The sequence below is a fragment of the Anguilla anguilla genome, chromosome 11 (genome assembly GCF_013347855.1).
Source record: "Anguilla anguilla isolate fAngAng1 chromosome 11, fAngAng1.pri, whole genome shotgun sequence".
In the NCBI taxonomy this organism is placed as follows: Eukaryota; Metazoa; Chordata; class Actinopteri; order Anguilliformes; family Anguillidae; genus Anguilla; species Anguilla anguilla.
The window spans coordinates 10,651,055-10,672,864 of record NC_049211.1 but is presented as its reverse complement, the minus strand read 5'-3'; the positions used below and the strand labels follow the sequence as shown (position 1 = coordinate 10,672,864).

Here is a 21,810-nt window from a genome sequence, read left to right as displayed (position 1 = left end):
CTAAATTTGCACCTTTGTCTGCACTTCTGGTCAGGGTTTATGGTTCACAACAGTCCACAGTGCACTTTCAAGAACCAAATAGCATTGAGAACACTGAATCCAGTTTTCACCCTCAGTTCAGAGGTAACAATTCTAGACAATGTTATCTTGCTAAGTTGTTATATTGTTATTTTTTAAATTTGGCAGAAGGTACATAAAACATTAGTTTAAGACGCCATGAGCCAGGGAGCCATAAAGGTTCATGTATCTGTGCTCTTTTTTACACTCGCGGTTTGATTTACAATTTAGTCATTTTGCAGAAGCTTTATGGCCGAAGCAAGTTTCAAAAGTGCATTTCTCATGGTAAGCACAAGCCACAAGAGCATATGTGCTGCTGTCAAGGCCTCAAAGACTTACCAGTGAGAGAAGGCTTAGTTACACTTAGGGGTAACCCTTAGTCACTTCTTGTACTATGAGGTCATCTCCACTGCATCTGTTTAAACTGCACAACAATAGCTTTCCCAAATGTTTTATTTTCTTACAGTTACAAAGTCAGCAGGGGCAGCACCAAAATTCACTGACAGACACAGATTTATTATGGTAAAATCATAATAAATATTCTATGAAATCCCTGAACTACTGTAATACAACACTACTGTATTGGTCACTTTTTATTTTTGTTTCTTGTGCACCCACCTGTTTACCATAAGCTCTCATACTGAAACAAAATGATACACATAAAGTCCCTATGTGACCTTTACCTGTAAACAAATCAAACATTGGGCAGTCATTTGATCTGTAAGCAAAACAACACCACCGGTCAGAGTGGAGTTGGTGGGTGACAGGAAAATTTGATTTTACCGCATATGAAATATTTGCATTTTTTGTGCACCTTTAGACATCCAATTGAAACATTTTGTTTGAGATTCAGCTACATAAAAACACAGCTGATTTCTTATACTTTCAACGTAGCCTATATAATTAAGTGCTTAAGATGCAATTTGTTGGAAATGGCAAACAAGATAAGAAATAGAGTAAACTGCTGGAAAAAAAAACATTTATATGTGAATATTAGGGTTGACCATGGCCTAAAAACGTGGGTGTTTTTAAGTAAATATCTATTATATAATGTTAATGCAACTTCCGTTTCCCAATCATATTTACATTTCGGGTTTTGACAATGTTATATATGGACGATGAGCATAAGAAAATCATGCAGTATTGAAATAACAAACTGCGTAGTCAATTACTGTTCAGCAAGCCCACAAGAAATTGCAATATTGTTGTAGTAAACTACTACCATTGGGAATTAGTAGTGAACAGCAAAGATCATCAAATATGTCTGGACCCACACAAGTGCCCCTGGGTCCTGATGATATAGATCATAATCAGGGCCTTCTTGCTTGATATCTTGTAGCAATTTAAATCCTTTAAATCCTTGTGTTTTATTGAAACACAGATTCACTTCCCGATTCTTATGGGATATCATTTTCCACTTCTTTTGAAAATAATATGCATGTTGATCCAGTATAAGTCCCCTTGATTATTAATAAGAGAACCCCCATTTGGCCTATTGGTTATTTTCAAGGGGGACCAGCTGAATACAAACACTAATAAAAACAATATGACAATGACAAGACAGAGAAACAGAAATAGGTGATGACAGGTTGTAATATACAAGTTAGTTGAACAGTTCCTCCTCAGTTACAGTATTAAGACTTAAACATTTAAAATCAGAGTACAGTATTAACATGCCAGATTACATTAATTTTGAAGATTCCATCCTTTATGTGGACAGCAATTAAAAGCCAAGTTCTGTGCACAGAGAAGGAATTTTAAAAAGGAACAAATTGCTGAAATGAAGCTGATAACTTCAAATTACAATTTAGTAAACAACTCAAGAAGGGAGCTTTCCATTGATGGCTTTGTAAATGACCAGGTTAGAGTGAATACAAATATGTAAATTCAGTGATGTTAAACCAGACCATTCATAAAGATGGCAGTGGTGAGCCACTGACTTGGCATGTGTAATGCACAGCGATGCACTCTGTCGGTGTAAAGAAGACCTGTAAAGAAGTGGAAGGGGCAGGCATGTGCAGTGCGACACCATAATCAATAATAGGACAAAATGTAGATGAAGCCTATTCTCTCTTGGTCTCAAAACACTGTTAAGAGACTGAGGTCGTTCATTTAGGGAAGTTTAAAGTGAATCGTAGATGGGAAGCCAGCAAAACAATGTATATGGAGAAAAGTCGAGAGTAATGGAGAATAGTGGAATACTGTCCCAAACTAGACTCGGTTTGTCAAGTTCTTGCTCTCTAAACACCCTCTGGAGTTAGCGCATTGTTTCCAAGGCAGCCAGGTTTTGCTACAAGCGAGAGCACATGTGGCTGTGAACATCCTGAGAAGGTACACTATGTCCCAAACCCCATGGTAATTTCCTATTACCGATTAGGATACGCAAAAAATTTGGATAGGAGCGCACTCCTGGCTCATCTTGACCTACCTGATACTACTGCCATTTAAACTTACTTTTTAGGAATTCAGCAGTAGGTCTTATCCAGCGCTACTCATGCAGCTTCTGTTACATTTTTTTCACATACAATTCAGTTATACAGCCAGATATCTGCTGAAGCAATTCAGGTCAGGCGCCTTGCTCAGTGTTTTGTGAATGAAACCTACAGCCTTAGCTTTGTAAGCCCAGAACCCCAAACACTATTACTATTACACTATTACTTCACTTTGATGTTTTCACGTAGCAACTTCATTTATTAGTGTCTATTTTATAAACATGTATTAAAATAATAGCAGCACCTACCGCTACGCGACAGCCTCCTTGCGTAATTAGCCACTGTAGGCAGGCCAGGTTGCCCGTAGCAGCGGCGTCGTGAGCCGGAGTCGCTCCATTCTTCGCAACAGGGTTCCCAGGTAAGCCCGCTTCATCCACTAAGTATTGGACACAGGTTAGTTTCCCAGACCGCGCCGCGTGATGGACCGGAGTGGCTCCGAGCGGGTCCCTCACTTCGCTGTTCAGTATCTTCTCCGTGAACTGCGCTTTCAGAGTTTGCACATCTCCTTGCCGTGCGGCGAGAAGTATCATCTCCACCACCATAATTAATCCTGGTGTCTCCAACTTCCCCTCAAAATTCTTTATCGAACCGCACCATTAAAGGGGGTGCGAGTAGCTGCAGGTATCTTAGAAAGCAACTAAATCGCTGGCTATGCGTGTACGCCGTGTTGCCTACGTTGTTCGGCAAAAAAATCGAGTTATTCTAAGAATTCTCCTTTATTCGGAGCTTTCACATTTTCTCCCACCATTGATATATTATATATATAACATACTCGTTGCAACAACTAATAAGCCAGTTGAAAACAACACCGTCTTCGCATCATTGTTTTCTCTTACGACACGTGATATGCGACATGCATTCGCGTGCATCATCTCGTTTTAAGACCATAACACCGTCTCCGAAAATGATTTAAACCACAATTAATTAGGAGGATACCTGAGCTGCATATCACAGCAAAGAATGCAAAACAGAGCCGAGATGGAGTCTTCACGGAGACAGTAGGTCCTCAGGTGTTGAATCCTGCCCTTGACAACAGTAAAATGAGTTTCCTGCACAGCTATGTTGCGCTCTCCAAGTCAACGCACGCGCCATTCCACCTGTCCGAAAGATATATCCCCTTGAACAAATCGTATTGCAGCGCCTTTTACAGAGTTGGTTCAGAATTTAATACACCGGTTTATTGTTGTTTTTTTGGAAGAGAGTTTCCAAAAAAATGTAGGTCTCTATCCACTACTGCTTCGGATGGCTAAACGGGCTCAGCCACTTGTTGAATAATCCATAAAGGGGAGGATCGAGGCATTTGGCCTCTTGGGACCGGCTCAAGCCTTAAAGCGGTAGTACAAACATACGTCGGATTTGCACAATGCCGCAGTGTGGCTTCTGTGTGAGATTGTCTGTAATTGCCACTATTATACCCAAAAAATATTTTTTTATTTAACATAATTGAACTCATGTTTATGAAAAAAATAATTGGATGGATATATATATTTTTTATTTTTTATTTTTATTTTTTTTATTATTTTTTTATATAAACTAAAACGTCAATATATTTTTGCGGAGTGCCTCATAATGAGTAAAATGTGTCTCATTGTCTTGTTGTAAGCCTAGTTAGCCTACTGCTGATTTATTACAACACCTGTCACTGACAAAATAAACCGTTTGGATGGCACGTTCCCATCAAGAAACTAGACCTAGTTTAGTATTTGAAATACTAAAACCTCATAGGCAATAGTAAAATGCAGGAGGATTGCTGTCTATTTAAATTGTAACATAATATTCAGAAAAGAAAATTCGTCTGAATATAGGTTAGAAAATTATGTTACTATGTCTCTATATAATTTGATATATATATATATATATATATGTTTTGTTCACCAGAAAGAGTACTTTTATATTCAATTTTTACATACATTACAAAGGACAAATGTAAATAATAATAATAATACCTATTAGTGTTCTTGCTTATTATTATTATTATTATTATTATTATTATTATTATTATATCATATACTGAGTGTTACCCCTAAGTGAAACTAAGCCTTCTCTCACTGGTGAGTCTTTGAGGCCTTGACAGCAGCACATATGCTCTTCTGGCTTGTGCTTACCATGAGAAATGCACTTCTGAAACTTGCTTCGGCCATAAAGCGTCTGCAAAATGACTAAATTGTAAATCAAACTGCGAGTGTAAAAAGACCACAGATACATGAAACTTTATGGCTATATATATTATAAAATACAAAGATAGGGATTCAAGTGCACTCTGAATATCAGATAGGTTTATGAATGAGGAAAAAAGATCTCCGTTAATTAACTTCTTTTTTAATTGACCACAAATTTTCTCAACTTTCCTAACCACGTTATAAAAACGGAATCTGGGTTGTACATGTGCCCCACAAAAGCCGCAGAAAACGACGGCTCACGAGGCACTACTAATCGGGTGCAGTACTTCATATTACCAGGGGATGGCAGGCTAGGATAAACACAGCATCAACTGTCGGATTATAGTCCTCGGGTTTGCTTAAAGCATTTGTTTATTGTTGTGACTCGTGTATTGCAATAGTCACTGAACAAGATGCATGTTGGCTTATTAAATTATAAATATTCCTCGTACCATATCGATATCGGCGGAGCCAAGCCTACATTATTGCCTCTTAAAATGACAAATAGCGTATATAAATAAATTTTTATAATGTGTTATGCAATTATATATAATAAAGAAGTGTTGGGCCCAATTTTACAGTTTCCTATTGCCGCGTAACCAGATTTAGCAGGTTCAGTGTTCCATCACTGACGTCACTATAAATGCTACCCCTCCCCCACCGCCCACCTCGAGGTTAATGAAATCTAGCAAAATCTCATTAAGAGCACACTAAATCTATTAAGCAATGACCGGTGGTTATTGGTGTGATCCTTTTCCGCTCGAGCGCGTTTTGGGGGGGCTCTTCCCCAGAGACACGTCTCGTGCCTGACGCGTGCCGCATCTGCCTGGACAATATGGCCCCCCTAATTTCAACTGAAAAAGATACGACGCGCGTGCCAGCCACTGGTTAGTGGAGTGTTCATAATAAGATCCCTCGGGGTTTCAGTGGCTAATATACTGCGCCGGTCTAAGCCACTTCACAGGCTTTACAGCGCAGCAGATCTGAACATGAAACAGAACTATGCGATCTCTTTGCGAATGTATCTCGTAAAATAACAAAACACTTAATTCAGGCTATTCTTATTGTTGCAAACCAGGAATTATGTTTATCATATATGATGATATTATATAAATAGTCTTTCTCAAAGAAGGGTATATGTCGATGGTATCCATTAGTAGGTTACACGGTGACCCCGCTGCCCATTACTATTTCTTCCAGCCATATACGTTGTTTTACTTTTTTTCTTTGATTTTAATCTATACTGGACAAAAGATTTTTTTTTTTTTCTTAAAAAATGCCAGTTATTCAGCTTCCTCGATGTCATCTTTTGGCTTGCATTCAAGTGCACTGCATTCCTTTTGACAGATGGTCCTACTATTTCCATTTATCTAGTATTTACTTGGTTTATTAAAATTTAAGTCTGAAGACATCATCTCCAACTGAAGCCCCAACTATACCGGATACTAATTCGTCAGAGTAACAGAAAACTGGTTAATTGGCAACGCACACTTTTCCAAGATACTCAGAACATCTACTTGGCCACCCTTACAACAGCCTAGATTAGAGTTGTGAGGTTAAATAAAAGTTTTATTATTGGCCTACATTTTACGCACTGTGAAACGCTTTGGTTAGCGGTAGCTACTCAGTTTGCAGACAGCGTCTGTTAAAAGCGCCATACAAATAACATTGAATTGAGCATAGAACGTTAAAGTGACATTAATATATGCAAAACTATTAGGAAAGATAAGAATAACCAGCAGTGGAACCGAAAACAATAGCCGACACACTCAATCCATTCATTCAGTTGCTCAACTGACGGTAGCCTAACGGTTTAATCACGTTGTCGGGTCTCCGAAAATGCCGAGTAACACGATCTTTCAGGCCAATCCCCCCATCAACAATAAGGCCGGGTAACGGTTTTTTCCTCCTTTTCAATTTCCAACAGCAATGTCTGGGAAAGCAGGGTTATAGGCAGCACGCGTCGGGAGCGTGACAGTTATTCAAATGCCCTCCAATTACATTCAAATCTGACCAGACTAAAATCCTATTGTGAAAGCCATCTGTTGCTCAAACGCACTCCAATCAAACATAATGAACCAGTTTCTCAGGAAACGACCTACTTAATTTTGGCTATCCAGGTTTGTAAGATGCTTTATGGAAATAATTTCAATTTGTAAAACATTATATACAACAAAAGGATTAATATTTCATGTCACCTACATTTTGTCGGTTGGTCTAATTCGTGTGTATAAAGTGAAGAAAGTATGTATGTTTCTGGAATATAAATACACCAAAGTCTAAAGGGTCTGTTTGTCCTGGGTGGTTTTATGTTTATTTGAATTTTGGATGTAGATAAAACCTCCAGTGTAATTGATTTAGGCCTAGCTACTATATGATGCCCAGTACGGACTTTGTTTTGCGCTGTCCATGGTTCTGAAGTGTTTCTTATTTTTGTTCAGCGTAGGATTTTTGCAGAACATAGTTATGTTGTAAACTATATCCATCTCTTTATAACTTTTAACTAATTGTGTTCAATATTTTCGAATGAACAAAATAAATACATGAGTGAATGAATTATTAAATCAATGAAAGAAACAGGAGACAAAAAGAGTCGACGTAGTGCATACAAATGCACATGTTGCTATCATAAATAGCACTTCTGTTTTCCCTTTATTTTACTACGCATTCTTTATTTGATAATGAAAAAACAGTGTTCATCAGTGCTGCTGTAAATTCCTTCAGTCAAGGTCGTGCCATCACAGCACGGGTTGGTCGGCCCATCTGTGGCGTCCTCACTCCAGTCGCGTGCCCTTAATTACTGCCGCCTGAGTAGGCAAGAGAAGGCGCGAAGGGAACATCATGCGTTCTAATAAGTGGCAGCAATCGTGACCACAAATTTTGCACGTTCATAATTTAGAAATGTTTTTTGCAGATACGCAAGTTAACATTATGTCGGCCATAAACTGTAACTTCATTTTAATTACAGACGTTGCAATATTCATGATCTTTGGTTTTGAACATTTATGAGTGTTTAATCTTTAAATCTTTTAGGCTTAATCTTTTTAATAAGGATAGCTTGATAACCAGTCGTTTCAGCTATAGCGAAGCTATTGTCATCCATGGCCAATGAAAGTGTTCTTTTTCTTGTTAGTTTTCAGTTTTTCAAACTAAAAGCATATGAACCAACAGCCCATAATTCGTTCTTCTTCGGCTTAGTTTACTAGCTGATTAATTTCAGTTTTGGACATGGCTTACAAATAAATGGTCACAAAATGTATTGATGGAACAGCAGATACAGAAGAAACATTTAAACAAAGAATAAACAATGGAAGATTAATTGAAATACAATAAACTTTATGTTTTGCAAATGTGTTAGAAGTGTACACATAGCAATGCCTGAAACTGAATGGTTAAACACATCAATGCATAAACAACATAAAAAATAGATACCAACAGTCAGTTGTTTTTAATATTTTGTTCAAATTTTGGTTTATCATTTTGTCTAATTGTTTTCAAATATTCCTGCATGGAGCCATAAGTAATTCCATTGTTTTTCTAATTGTTTTGTTTTTACTTGAGCACAGCTAATCGTTTATATTGTAGATTGTTGGCCCACTGTGATTAATTAATTCATTCATTCATTTAGTTGTCTGTGCCTACGTCATATCAAAAAATCAGAAAATATGGACGAATATGTTTCTGCTTGGACTGAACATTTTGCAGTTTAATATTCAATTCAAGCTGAAGGATACTAGCCTATATTCTCTGTAACATATTTTAGACAATGTTTGATGACTTATGATACAATGGAAATTATACCTTCAGGACCTGAATGGCATCCACACTGGTCTAAAGTTGTGTGTTGTGTGTCTGTTGTGAACAAAAAAAAAACAACGTGGTGACTATAACTTGACCCAAACCCAGTAAACCCAACTAGAGCTGTTTTTTGAAAACATTATAATGGTAAAGAAATTGGGCATAGAAATCACCATATGCATACAGTAAATGGCTTGTGAATAGGACAGGTAAGAGCCTGGCGCAACCAAGTATGATAAACTATTCCCAAATCTAATGTGTACGTACGGCAATTAATCAATCAATCTGTTTATTTCAGTTTTGGGCCAAAAGATTCAATTTACTTCAAATCTGACACTTCAAATCTGAATTTGGTTAGCAACAGAAATTCTCATTGATATTAAAATGTTATATATCATAATGGGTAATCTTTCACACTGTCTTCAGTGTTGTCTTTCTTGTGGCAGTGATGAACTGCAATTTTATAGCACAGGACATTCAATTATGGTTGAGTACATTTTTGTCAGGGTGTATTGACAAAATGTCATGCAGTAAAAAAAATTTTTAAAGATGGGTGAATGTATAATAAAATATTTGTGTAAGGGGATAGCTGCACCACAGAAAAGAGACAAGTGCAATGGAATAATAAATGCATTATATTAAAATAATGTGGACTTATAATTGTCCCATCAAAGCTTCAAGCTGTATAATCTTCAAAGCTGTATAAACATTGTTGAACTTTCAACGATATAAAATTGTGTTCACATTCCATGTTGACACAATTTTATATAGTTGAAAGTTCAAAAATGTTTATACCATAATTGAGAAGGAACAGTGCTGCACATTCACAGTATAGTATAGGCCTATATATTAGTGACATTGGAGGTTAGCAGCGATAACAAACTGACCATTAAAACTCTTGAGTACACCCAATGCAAAAAAAAGCAATGACTCAAGCGGACAAATCATTTAATATCAAATGACAATTAAAATATACTGAAGGTCAAATGGGTCTCTTTACACAGTGTGATTCATTAAAGTACCGCGTTTCAAATGGAATACCTTCACATCTAATAATGACCGTATAATCTGACATGAGACGCGTGCCAGCCATTCGCAGGATTTACTTACCAGACAATGTTCTTTTGTCTCCGAGAGACGCAGTCACTCAGGAGCTGCCGGTGGGAATATTTACGACTGAACTTTCTCACACTTTATGTAAAAATAAAGCTGTGTATGAAAGCTCAGGGACAACGTCGTTTCACGTGATAAATACATTTGCATAATTTGCATAAATATGATTATAATTATGGACAATACTTATTTAAAGTAAACATCTGGTTATTCCTTATGAAAAATACTAGTAGGATAATTACTACTACAATTATTATTATTATTATCATTAATAGAAATACTGCTACTAATAAGAATAAGAATAATAAACTTGCATATGCGTGCACAAAAAGATGCAAGCATGCATTCATACATATATACATACATACATGCATGCATGCACTTACACAAATGCATGTATGAGCTGCACAGACATTGCTGATATAAGCATATAGACTGCTAGATACTAGCAATTGAAGAATTTAAGAACCGAAATAATACTGAATTACTGCATGGTTGTTCCAAAGACTCAGACACATGAAAAAGGCCTACAAATAAACATAAACCGCAACACGGGGTCCCATTTCTAGATATAAAAAGGCATGAGGACTATTAAATATCAGAAATCACTCAATTTAGAGATCAGAGGCCCATGTTACGCAGCTACACATTACATATCATTTGAAACCGAAAAGGATATAACAGCAACGACGTGCGCTCCACTCACTCTCCAGCGTCCTCCTCGGTCGCTGTGCCAAAGGATCTGGAGCGTCGTATTGACCGCCTTTTCTGTGCGGGTGTGTTCTCGAACGAGAGAGGGAGGTGAAGTTGGTGGGAGGGGCCAGCCAACATCAGCGTCCGACTTGGCTGACAGTGGGGCCAACTTCGGATTGAACCTCTACATCATGTGAATTTCAAACTTTTGCTAAGCACAGCCTAAGTACGCCAATATATTTAAATCTTAATACAAGAGCTTGAAAATCGATTTCTCTTGTATGAGTGAGAATTTGGTATTCCAAATAAAACGTGCATATCTTATCATCTGTTATCCATTATAACGGGTCCTAGCTCACACTATCTTAATTAAAATGTGTTAATATTTCTTTTTTATTATATGTACCCGATTGTTTTAATGCATTGCTATTTTATTATGAGCGGCAATGTAGGCTAACAAACGTGCATGACACAAGCAAGCAACAAATGTAAACGCAAACAGAAAATGCACAACTTGCTATTTGCACTGTATTTATAATTCAAAGTGTGTGATAAATGTTAGTTCTTTGGTTGATGGGGTTCCCCACAGATTTGCGAAAATTAATTGAAATAGTGGGCCATCTGTCCCTTTGTTCGCGTGGCTCGTGCCGTTCTCGTGCCTTCTATAACAGCACAAAAGAACCCCTTGCTCTCTGATCCTGCCCACGAGAAAATGAGCGTTTGAAAGACGCGCCAGTGGGCCTTCTTGTCCAATAACATTATGCCTATTTTTTTACTCGCCTGTTGTAAGTATAAACATATATGCGACGCGAATCACATTTAAACACGAAATACCTTAATCTTAATAAAATAGAGATAAAACAATTGAAAAGAATGGAGTATTTATATTGGTATATATTGAAATCTCAATTTTATATGCATGTGTCAGCGATGTGTGTGTCTGTGGGGGGGGGGGGGGGGGGGGGGAGCACTGGTGACTGGGGGATGGGGAGATCCTACCTACGCTCGCGTTATATTTGACGTCAGCGACTTGATTTTATTATTTGCTACACAAAATGCCTTTGTTTCAAAAGTTCCGAGACCAGATGTATACTTTAGCGGCTTGGATTTTGGCGTGGGTTTTTAAATTAAGGCAGTTTTTTTTGTTTGTGGGTCTGTGTGGGGAGGAGGGGGGCGTGTCTGGTTTAGATTTTAGCTTTCCAGACGAAAGAGTTCATATAGTCTAAATATGTTTGGACATGTTCTCCGCTAATCTTACCATGCTTAAATTAAAAGGGTATTTTTTCATACCACCTTTGTGCGTTCTGCGTAAACTCGCTCTTCTCCTTTTAGTCTAATAAGAACCTTTTCTTACTCTTTCATAACTACATAGTATTATTATTCAACAGGTTAATGAACAAGACTCATTAACTGTGACGTGCCAAAGAGGCACAGTTTGCACACGTTTGTAATGTAAAGCCATGCAAGTGTGACCTGATTACCTTTTTTTAAAATATTGGTTGGATTGGGAGGTTTACTTGAAGAACATTTACATTGAAAGTGATTAGGCAGAGAAAATGCTTGAAAATAAGAGAGTCTTTGGCCCTAAAACACTTGTAAAGGGAACACTAGGTTAAGGAACCATCTGGTCCTATGTGCATCCGGCTCGTGCCGCTCTCGTGCCTTGCATTAATCGGACAGTTCTAACTTCGTGTCGCCCTTTTGGTATTCATTCATTCAGTTCCCAAACTGAAGCTTGTTTACTAAAATACAAAGGATTGTAAAATAAAACGTATTTCGGTTGTAAGTAGACAGCAAAATTACTAACGCTAGACCAGTGCTTAACTTTAACCGATTCCAGGACAACATGTAGGTTTCCTTATAAGAGTTAAAAGCATTCCATCAGAATTGATTGTACACACTGAAAAGTTGTGTAATATTTATTTGATTCATTATCTATTATGGCCACATTAGCAATCATACACGTAGGCTAGACAAAATCACATGCACTACAAAATATAATATTTAATGATATTTGTTCAGGCAACACATAGCCTACATTTATATGAATAAAAATAGCCTATATAATATGAGCGCATTTTGCTAATTTCTCCCGGTTTATATCGTCAGAATATTTCTGCCATCGTAACAAATAAAACAGTTTAGGATAGAATTACAAACATTTAGAACAAAACTCGCCAACAATACCTCTCACTTTATAGGCTACATACTGTACTGCAGCTCCTCGACAGAATCGGTGATCTTCACATTTAGTTCTCGGCACTCGCGGGGGGCTCTTGAGAGCAAGGCTTCCATCTGGCACTTCATGCCACATGGTCCACCGCGGTGTCAGTCGTTAGTCATTCATTCAGATAGACTAGTTATTCCCAGCGAAAACCAAACTGTTTGTAGGCTAGTACTACAATTGCGTCTGAAATAAGAAGTGAACATTTAAACGTATGCAGAGCCCATAGTAGAACAACACCAGTGTAAATTGGTAAATTGGACTGCATTTATATAGCACTTTTATCCAGTGTGGAGTAGATAACGGTTTTGCAACCGTGAACAATTTGTATTTTCGTTAAGGCTATACGTTATAGACTATATAATTTTAAATGAGTATTTGGTGGTAATGTGCGTTTTGCCAAAGGGATATTCAGTCACCAGCAAGGTGCAACAGAAATACTAATGTAGCACCCTATCTGCGCCCATTGCGTCCCACTTTTCCAGTGACGTCATCCAGTTCATCGCGTGCTGAAGTGCTACAGCCATATTATTATTCCCTTTACATCTTAAGCTTGAACAGATGTGTTTTATTTGAAATGGCTTTGGTTTTGGCTTGGGAAGCTGTTGTTTCAATACCTGCGCATAACTGAAACCTGACTCGATTTATGAAACACACGTACTATCTTTGTAGGGGTACACCCTGCACGGATCTGTCTTACATGGTATGCACCCAACTCTCCTATGGGAGAAAGAGCATAAGCACGTTAGTAATACAGATATTGAGCTTTAGCTAGACACCAAAAACAGCACTGATACTGTATCACTAAATAAATTATTTCAATATTATAGTTTAGGTTTGGTTATTATAGTTAACTTGCACTAGTGCTTTACTAATGTTGCATGTTTACTCGCTGGTCGGTTACTATGGCTCCCATTAATGCACCTTTGTTTCTCCTATAAGTCGCTCTGGGTAATGTAAAATTTAGCAGACACTTGTGTATCTTGTTAGACATTTGACAGGATTAGCTAAGTTGCTCATTCGCATCGGTGGTCCCTGGGCAAGAACACATGAAAAATATTATAGGCACAAGACAGGGTACATATACAGTACATGAAATACTGTAGGTCAACATGACAATATGACAACATACCATACAAGACGTCGCTCTGGATAAGAGCGTCTGCCAAATGCCTGTAATGTAATGCAATGGCTTTCCTACAAAATACATCAGAGGTTCCATCTTGATGCCAACTCACTCTTTATATACAGAAAGTGCTGTGAGCCAAAGGGGAAGGTAAAGGGGTTCTATACACTTCTTCACCTTCCTGCTATAACTTAACTTACTATACACTGCTGTAATTTTGACCTTGATTGTAGGAAGAATGTTAAACAAAGGGGACTTACATTTACAATTATTCTTACTTTTCTTCTTAAAAATGTTCCTATGAAAAACCAATATGAGATTAATGACATGTACAGACCTTTTTTGTGCATATCCCAAGTGTATGAGATGATGAATGCTGGCTGTTTGTAAATTTTATGCACAATCCTGTTCATGTGATGTGCATAATGAACAGCCATGAACAAGCACAGTTAAGAAAAAATAATGAATGAACATTCTTACACACAGTTTACGAACAAATGTGATCGTACACGTTTTGTGAATGAGGCCCATTATGTCATTAAAATCTTATGTTTTTAAATAAAACATTGACTCCTGTAATATTGTACATTTTGCCACAGTAATTTTGACAATAGCCATTGCATATATATTTAGACAAGGATAGCTGTGTCTTCCAAACTGATGTTTCATTGTCTCAGAATTGATGGACAAAAATGATGGAAAAAGTGCTACTTGGACTAGGAACGGCAATTTTGTATTTGGTAATTCTCTGAGAAAACTACTTAAGATGCAAAACTTAAGGAACTTAAGGACCACTAAAGGGACAGTACTGTTTGCCACTAAATGTGGATTGGATCATAACCATAGAATTTAAGCAGAATTTAAGTTTTGCCTATCTACATATAGGAATATGGGGCTTTGAATTAAACATTTAGAAATAAAAGAATAAAGTAAAAAATTAAAATCTCTTAAACTTAACACTGACATGCTATGTTTACATTCAACCATGTATGCAAACATTTCGCAGTTAATTATTTGTGGAAGAGGCCATAACTGACTTGTGGACTACACACTTCAAATTAAATAAAACCACAAGAACTTCGTTGAAAGAACTTTTGTGAAAGTTTAGAATACATATTGAATACAAAGTGTGAAAGAAATTCATATTCCCAGCAGATCCATGAATGAAAGATTTCCAGGATGCATATAGCTTGCTGACAAAATGTCTGGCTCACTGTCAGTCAGAATCTGCATTAAATATTTTCACTTTTAACATACACTCTCAGAAGAAAGGTTTTGAAAAAGCTTCTCTACGGTGGTCTTTTGGAGCTCAATATTTAATCGAGATAGTAAAGTGACGTGTGTAGCTCAGGGGTATTCAGGCTCCTATAACTCGCGTTATTCACTGCTATGCAAGACAATTCACTGCTTTGCAAGACCACAAGGCCACAATTACCATCACATACAGTCTGAAATGACACACACGCACATTAATGTCTACAATTATGAATCGATCTTGTGACTGAAACGCTAACTGGTCATCATATTCCAAAAACTGTTCTACTGTCAGAATTTCCCGTAAATTCTACAAAATTCATTGAGCCATCTGTCCTTTTATTACCCTGGCTCGTGCCGTTCTCGTGCCTTGTATATCTAGGCTACTGGAGCAGCACAAAAGAGCTCCGCTCGCTGCTCTACCCTCGAGAAAATGAGCGTTTGAAAAACGCGCCAGGGAGTCTGGTCCAACAGTATTAGTTATTCTATATGCTATTTCCTATTATTGTGTTGCCCATGGTTTAGGCTCAGTATTGCATTCATTTTATTTGAAAATATGTGTATATAATGAAAAGTAAATAGCTACCTTCTCGTTCCAATGACAAATGAGGCTATATAAAATGTATTACAAGCTACAAAAAGCAACCGAGGAATCTGATTTGTTTGAACATGCTGGGACGCGGGACCGCGGAGGTTGGTAAAAGCGTCGGGTTTGGGGGATGGGTAGACATCACTCCATGTGTTACGTGTGACGCCGCATACATCTTTTTATGACCTGTCCAAAACGCCTTTGAATCTGAAAACTAAATACAATAAATAAAAACTGGTGCAAGAGCGGATGTGTAACCTAACGCGCAATAGCTTGGTTTTTGGCGTGGGTTTGCAGGGGAAGTCAGGTGGGAATGTATGGACCAGCATTAATGTAATTGCAATCAACTGAGTTCGTAAACATATCTGCAGATGTGTTTTCAGGCCAGCCCACAATCTGTTCATTCTTGTGGCTAACAATTCTTCTAAGTACTATAACTACATCAGAGCCAATCAGAATGGTTTAATTCGACCGAACAGGGGTCAGATATAAATTCTGCTGGCGAAAGGACTCCCACGTTATTGTTTTAGGATGAAACACAAAGCAATGTTCTTTCAGAATGTATCTGAGTCGAGCTTGGTGATGCTGTTGCATATGCTCATTTAGTAAGTTGTCTTACTCGTGTTTAATTGATGTTGGCTGTATTTTACGCATATATGCTTGCGAAATAGAGGGAACTCAAGTTTCACAGATGAGTCTAAAATTGACCAAGTGCTCCACATTTTCTCCAAGTGACATTCAAAATGTGAGTGGGTGGATCATTTCTTAAGTTATACCCACAGGGAAATGCATATAATTCTCTTTTCACACTATTCATTAACCATTTGTAATGACTTGCAAAATCAACTCCTATAGAGCCATCTGGTCATTTGACTGGCTCGTGCCGTTCTCGTGCCTTGCATTAAGCAGACAATTTTAGGTGTAACACGAATCCTCAACTGTGACTTGAAATAGGCCATATGAAAGCTTTCTCCCAATAAAACCTTTTTTCAATCCAAAAAGAAAGCACGTTTTTACTTCCAAAGTTTAACGTAGCCTATATTTACCCGTGTTAGACTGCAGTGTTATATTTGAGCCCCGACAAAAATAATTAAAAATAAAACAAATATAATATATATTTAAATACGCGCTAAAGTAGGCTAATACATACAATAGTTGGACAAGTAATCACTTGTAAATTGTTTCAGACCATAGCAATATTACTTTTAGAGACAGCTTTGTCACTTACTTAGGCTATTCATGACTGCCAAATAATAAAAATAATAAAAAACATTTTGTCCTCACTATATAAATCACAAATTCCACTGAAAACGAGAGTGTTAGTTTATTTTATAGGTATCAACAGTTGTAACACGATGTTTAACTATACATGTCCTGCATAGCAAACATGAAGTCCTTAAACGTTTTTAAAGCATTGGGCACAGGATTTTAGCCAACACAATTATCCAATGACTTATTTCACGCACACTTTACGCTTACAAAACAGCGATGTAATCGAAACAAATCAGTTACACATTGTCTTTGTTCTTTTAAATTATACATTCATACAGGTATACATTCATACAGGTAATCACTCATTCTGATGAAAACGGAGCACTTCTGTACACAATCGTTTCTGGGTTTTACATAGTCAATGAGTAGGTGAGAGAACCACAATAAATTATTTTCTTTCAGTCTCTAAATAAATCTCACACACTAGCGAAATGTACGTTAGTACAACGTTATAGAGAGATATGTGATATTCATTCAGTGATTGCCGCTGCAGAGGACAGTGGCGTTATGCACAAGGTATGATGCTGCATCGCAAACCATGGCCAAATGCGACGCTCCTCCTATGCCGTGGCGTCATCTAGTCTCCTAGGCTGCAAAGTAAGGAAACCCACGTTTCCCCATTTTTTACATCTAAACTCAAGCAGATGTTTTTTTTTTATAAATGGCGTTGGTTTTGGCTTGGGAAGCTGTTGTTTCAACATCCGCGCAAGTCGCATTAGTTATTAAACCCCCACAATGCAAATAGTACACATCCACAACTTAGACAAGCGTGGTCCGTTTTAGCGTGGTCGAGTTAGTCCTGCCATGCAGAACAAAGAGCGAGCGTGACAACAACACAGGCCATTTCATTAATCTTTTAAAAATGTTTATGTCCTATACAGTCTACAAAATAAAATAATATTAAACTGGACTCGAACCTCATTCTACATATTAGGTACTGATGCTGTGATTTTGGACGTGGAGGCCATAACTAGTTAGAGGTCATTGAAACAGTTATGTTGAGAAAAAACATCTATATCATGCATATGTAGTATATTTTAACACAAGCGCATGCTCAGATAAGTTGCTATAGGTTTAGAATGATAAAACCTGAATTACGAGTTTGTTTTCCAGACTGGAGAACGAGACTCAGCCTTCAAGCGTCACTTTGTTAAACAGACCTCTATAATATGTGGCTTACTGGAGTGGTATCAGCACCTATGACATTTGCAATGATCATTTTTTTCAACAAAGAGAACTGTACAATTATATATATAATTATACAATTATAAGTTATAATGCTGGCAAGTCCAGATTTTGATCATGTCAGTCCTTCACTTATTCCATTGCATTTGAAAAGCCTTTTATCATTTTTCAGTGCATCACTACATTTTGGTTTCACCGTATTGAAATTACAGAACTTTTTATATATAGCCCCACATTTCAAGGCACTATAATGTCGAGACAAATGGTTCACGGGTGTTTCTGATTTGGCAGGTGTGTTCAATTTCTTTCTTAGTGCAGGTATAAGACACCTTTCAGTATCTTGATTATCTAGGCTTTTGATTACCTTTGGAGTTTGTTATTGGCATTTGTCAACATAAGGACCAGAGCTGTGCCAATGAAAGTCAAGAAAGCCATTATTTTCAGAGGATGCAAAATAAGATAAAACAATCAAAGACAATGGCCAAACCTTAGGCTTACCAAAATCAACTGTTTGGAACATCGTCAAGAAGAAAGAGAGCATTGGTGAGCTCAGTAATCTCAAAGAGCCTGGTTAGCCAAGGAGGACCTCTAAAGTTGAATTATTCCCACCATAATGGAAAAAAAAACTCCCAAACACCTGTCTGACAGATCAGAAAAAGTCTTTAGGAGGCAGGCATGGATGTGTCAGTGACTACTGTCTGCAGAACACTCCTCAGTCAGAACTACAAAGGTGACACTGCAAGAGGTACTTAGTTAAATCCACTAGCCTAGTTAGCCAAGGAGGACCTTTAAAGTCCTCTTAGTTAAACCTCTTAGTTAAAACCACTAGTTAGCCGCAAAAACAGAATGGCCAGGTTACAGTTTGCAAAGAAGTACCTAAAAGAACCTGCAAAGTTCTGGAAAAATGTCTTGTGGATAGAAGAGACCAATATTCATATTGTATCAGAGTGATGGCAAGAGCAAACAACTGAGGCTAAAAGGAATCCAAATCCAAAAGATCCAAAGCATACCATCTCGTATGTGAAACATGGCGGTGGGGGTGTTGTGGTTTGGGCATGTACGGCTGCCACAGGTATCGGCTTACTTGTCTTCATTGGTAACACAGGTGCTCATAGCAGCAGCAGAATGGATTCTAAAGTGTACAGAAACATCTTATCTGTGCAACTTCAAGCAAATGCCTCAAAACTCTTTGGATGACGCTTCATCCTACAGCAAAACAATGATTAGAAACCACTAAAAGCCACAAAGGAGTGTTTAGAAGGCCAAAAACTGGAATATTCTGGACTGGCTAAGTCCTTCACCCAATCTGACTTTCAGCACAGAGCTTGAGTCCTGTTTCTCTTTTTCTGTTTCTGGCAACAGTGAGGCTACTACTGTGAAACCTCTGTATCTTTGACTGAAAGGAGGATTCAACCATACCTGACAACATACTCCACCCAGCTACTTGTCCAGGCTGTGGTGATGTGCCGTCTTGACTACTGCAACTCGCTCCACATTAACTGGACTTAATGTGTTCATGGCTATGAATAACTGTTACAAAATGAGTATTGTACCTTATCGGACCTGTGTTTTGTGGTTGTTCCAATGACCTTCGGTATGCACTTATTGTACGTCGCTTTGGATAAATAAATGTGATGTAATATAATGTAATGCAATGGTTTGACAGACAAACCTGTATGTAAGAGAACTTTCGCATTTCGAGCCTTTCTATTTACCGGTAAAACTAGACTAGAGGTGAATCTGTCCAATCCTGCATTGCTTCAAACAGGGGACAAACCATTTTTTTGTCCTCTTAAACCAGCGAAGAAGCTCAATGGTCTCTTTCCTATCAATATTTGCTTGCAGACTGATCCCTGCTTAAACAATATGATGCACAAATAAATATTCACTGTGTAGGCTTATGACATAATTGATTAATATTTACATATTACATAGAGATAAACGTCAAGTATAAGACTGTCAGGGAGCATCTATTTATTTCACCATTAACACAGATATAAGTTTACCATAGACACAGAAATAGTCAAATGAAAAACAATACATCATGTGAAATGCCATGCAACGCCTTTGCTTTCATTTGTATTTTTGTAAGTTACTCATTTAATCTGAATACTTTTTCGTTACATTTGATTGATTCTCTTTTACACGAGGCACACTAACTGACAAAAACGCGGATAGCACTCCAATTGGAAAACAACAGGCAAGTTGCCCGGTGCTATCTGGGTCACATTTACGTCATCATGCCAGAATCATTTTTGGAGGGGTCATTATTAAAGCATAGTTCTTGGCTTGGGATGCTATTCCTTTAGGTTTCATTAATAAACACGGTGTGGACTTAGACTGGTTTACAATAGTCCCATTGCAATGTTTGGTCGTTTGGTCAGTAATACTAGACCCATAATCTCAGTAGCCTCAGTAGGTTTTTATCGTAAATTACATTGCTTTAGAAACAGGTTGCCATTGTCGCTTAATTTAAATTAACATGACGAGCAGGCTAAACGCCCGGCTAATGCGTAATGCGTAAAGTTAATGCGTAAAGCATAATTGGTTTGCCACTAAAATTGCGTACTCCGGATATTCAGTCAATTCACTAATTAAAGAAGATTTCAGTTTCCCCCTAAAGAACCAATAAGTGTTTATAATTGCAACACCGTCTCAATTTTTGGCTTATATTACTATGCTTATTATTTTTATTGTCAAGTCTGCTGTTGCCTTGCAATAACTTTATAGAAAAAATAGGCTGAATAACCTGAATAATCTATACATTTACTTTATAAATTTTACTTTATTGTCTTCTGAGTACATTTGATAATAAAAATAATAAAAGCCAAATATGTCTTTAATACTCAAATTGAAATGATTAATGTCGGAGACGACCCTACGTCTCTTCAATGAATATGAATTGAACTATTTGAGCAGAAATACAAGAACGCAATAGAATTAATAGATAAATAAATAAATAAAATACAAGGAAACTATAGACTCAGAGGTAGGCATTTTATATTTTTTATACACAGCTTCGAATGCTTGGTCAACAAGACTACAGAATCTGACTCCCAGGCGACGTTCAACTTTCACGCGTCATTGAATCCATGCATCAGCCCTCCATCTGTCCGGAAATGTTGGCTCGTGCCGGGCTCAAGCCATTTTCATACTTGTTTCAACAAGTTCTTCTCGTTAAGCTTCACAGCAACGTGAACAACATGTACATTAGTGTATTCTATTGCATTTATTATATACTGTTTGGTGAAGAAGAATCACATTATAATTGTGTCATTATTATTTAAATATAATTTTCATACTCATAAAGACATTATTCATATAGTGGGTTGCTTCCCATAGAATGGCTTGCGACTCAAAGTGTTTCACAGATTGGAACTTAAAATATAAATCCATAAAATACAAAATATAGAAACAAATAACACAGATATATAACCAAGAAGAACTAAAACCAGAAGCAAAACTGGCAAAACAGTGATAAAGCCTATACAAAAGAACGGTAAAAAAATTAAGTTGCAAAATATGCATAAACTTATTTTAAATCGTGTAAATACTTATTAAAAGCCATATAGTAAAAACACGTTTTCAGTTTAGTGAAGATGATAAGGTCATGCAGCAAATCCATAGCTTTGGGACATTCAAACAAAAGGTTGCCACTGATTTATAGTTGGCGTGTTGTGCAGGCCAGAGCGAGAGAATTTAGGAATGGGTTGGGGGGATAAACTGTCAGCAGGCTACAGTCAGTTGGGCTAAATCAACTTTAACATTGTTGATGGGGATCAAATGTAACATATCAGGGTAAACACAACATTTTAGAGAGTAGCCTAATGTCGGCATCAAAATTAAAG

General features: G+C 37.4%; 1 protein-coding gene across 3 annotated transcripts in view; it reads right to left on the bottom strand.

Moving 5' to 3' along the window:
* espn (espin) overlaps positions 1-21,810 on the bottom strand; it is a 109,278-nt gene that overhangs the window by 48,304 nt on the left and 39,164 nt on the right. For 2 of the 3 annotated variants that reach the window (XM_035382802.1, XM_035382803.1), the window contains exon 1: positions 2,798-3,799. The exons of the other annotated variant lie outside the window; for it this stretch is intronic. In XM_035382802.1, coding sequence (XP_035238693.1) covers positions 2,798-3,091 — 294 coding nt within the window. In that variant the 5' untranslated portion in view covers positions 3,092-3,799. Of the gene's footprint in view, positions 1-2,797; positions 3,800-21,810 lie in introns of those variants that run through there. 3 annotated transcript variants of the gene reach the window in all.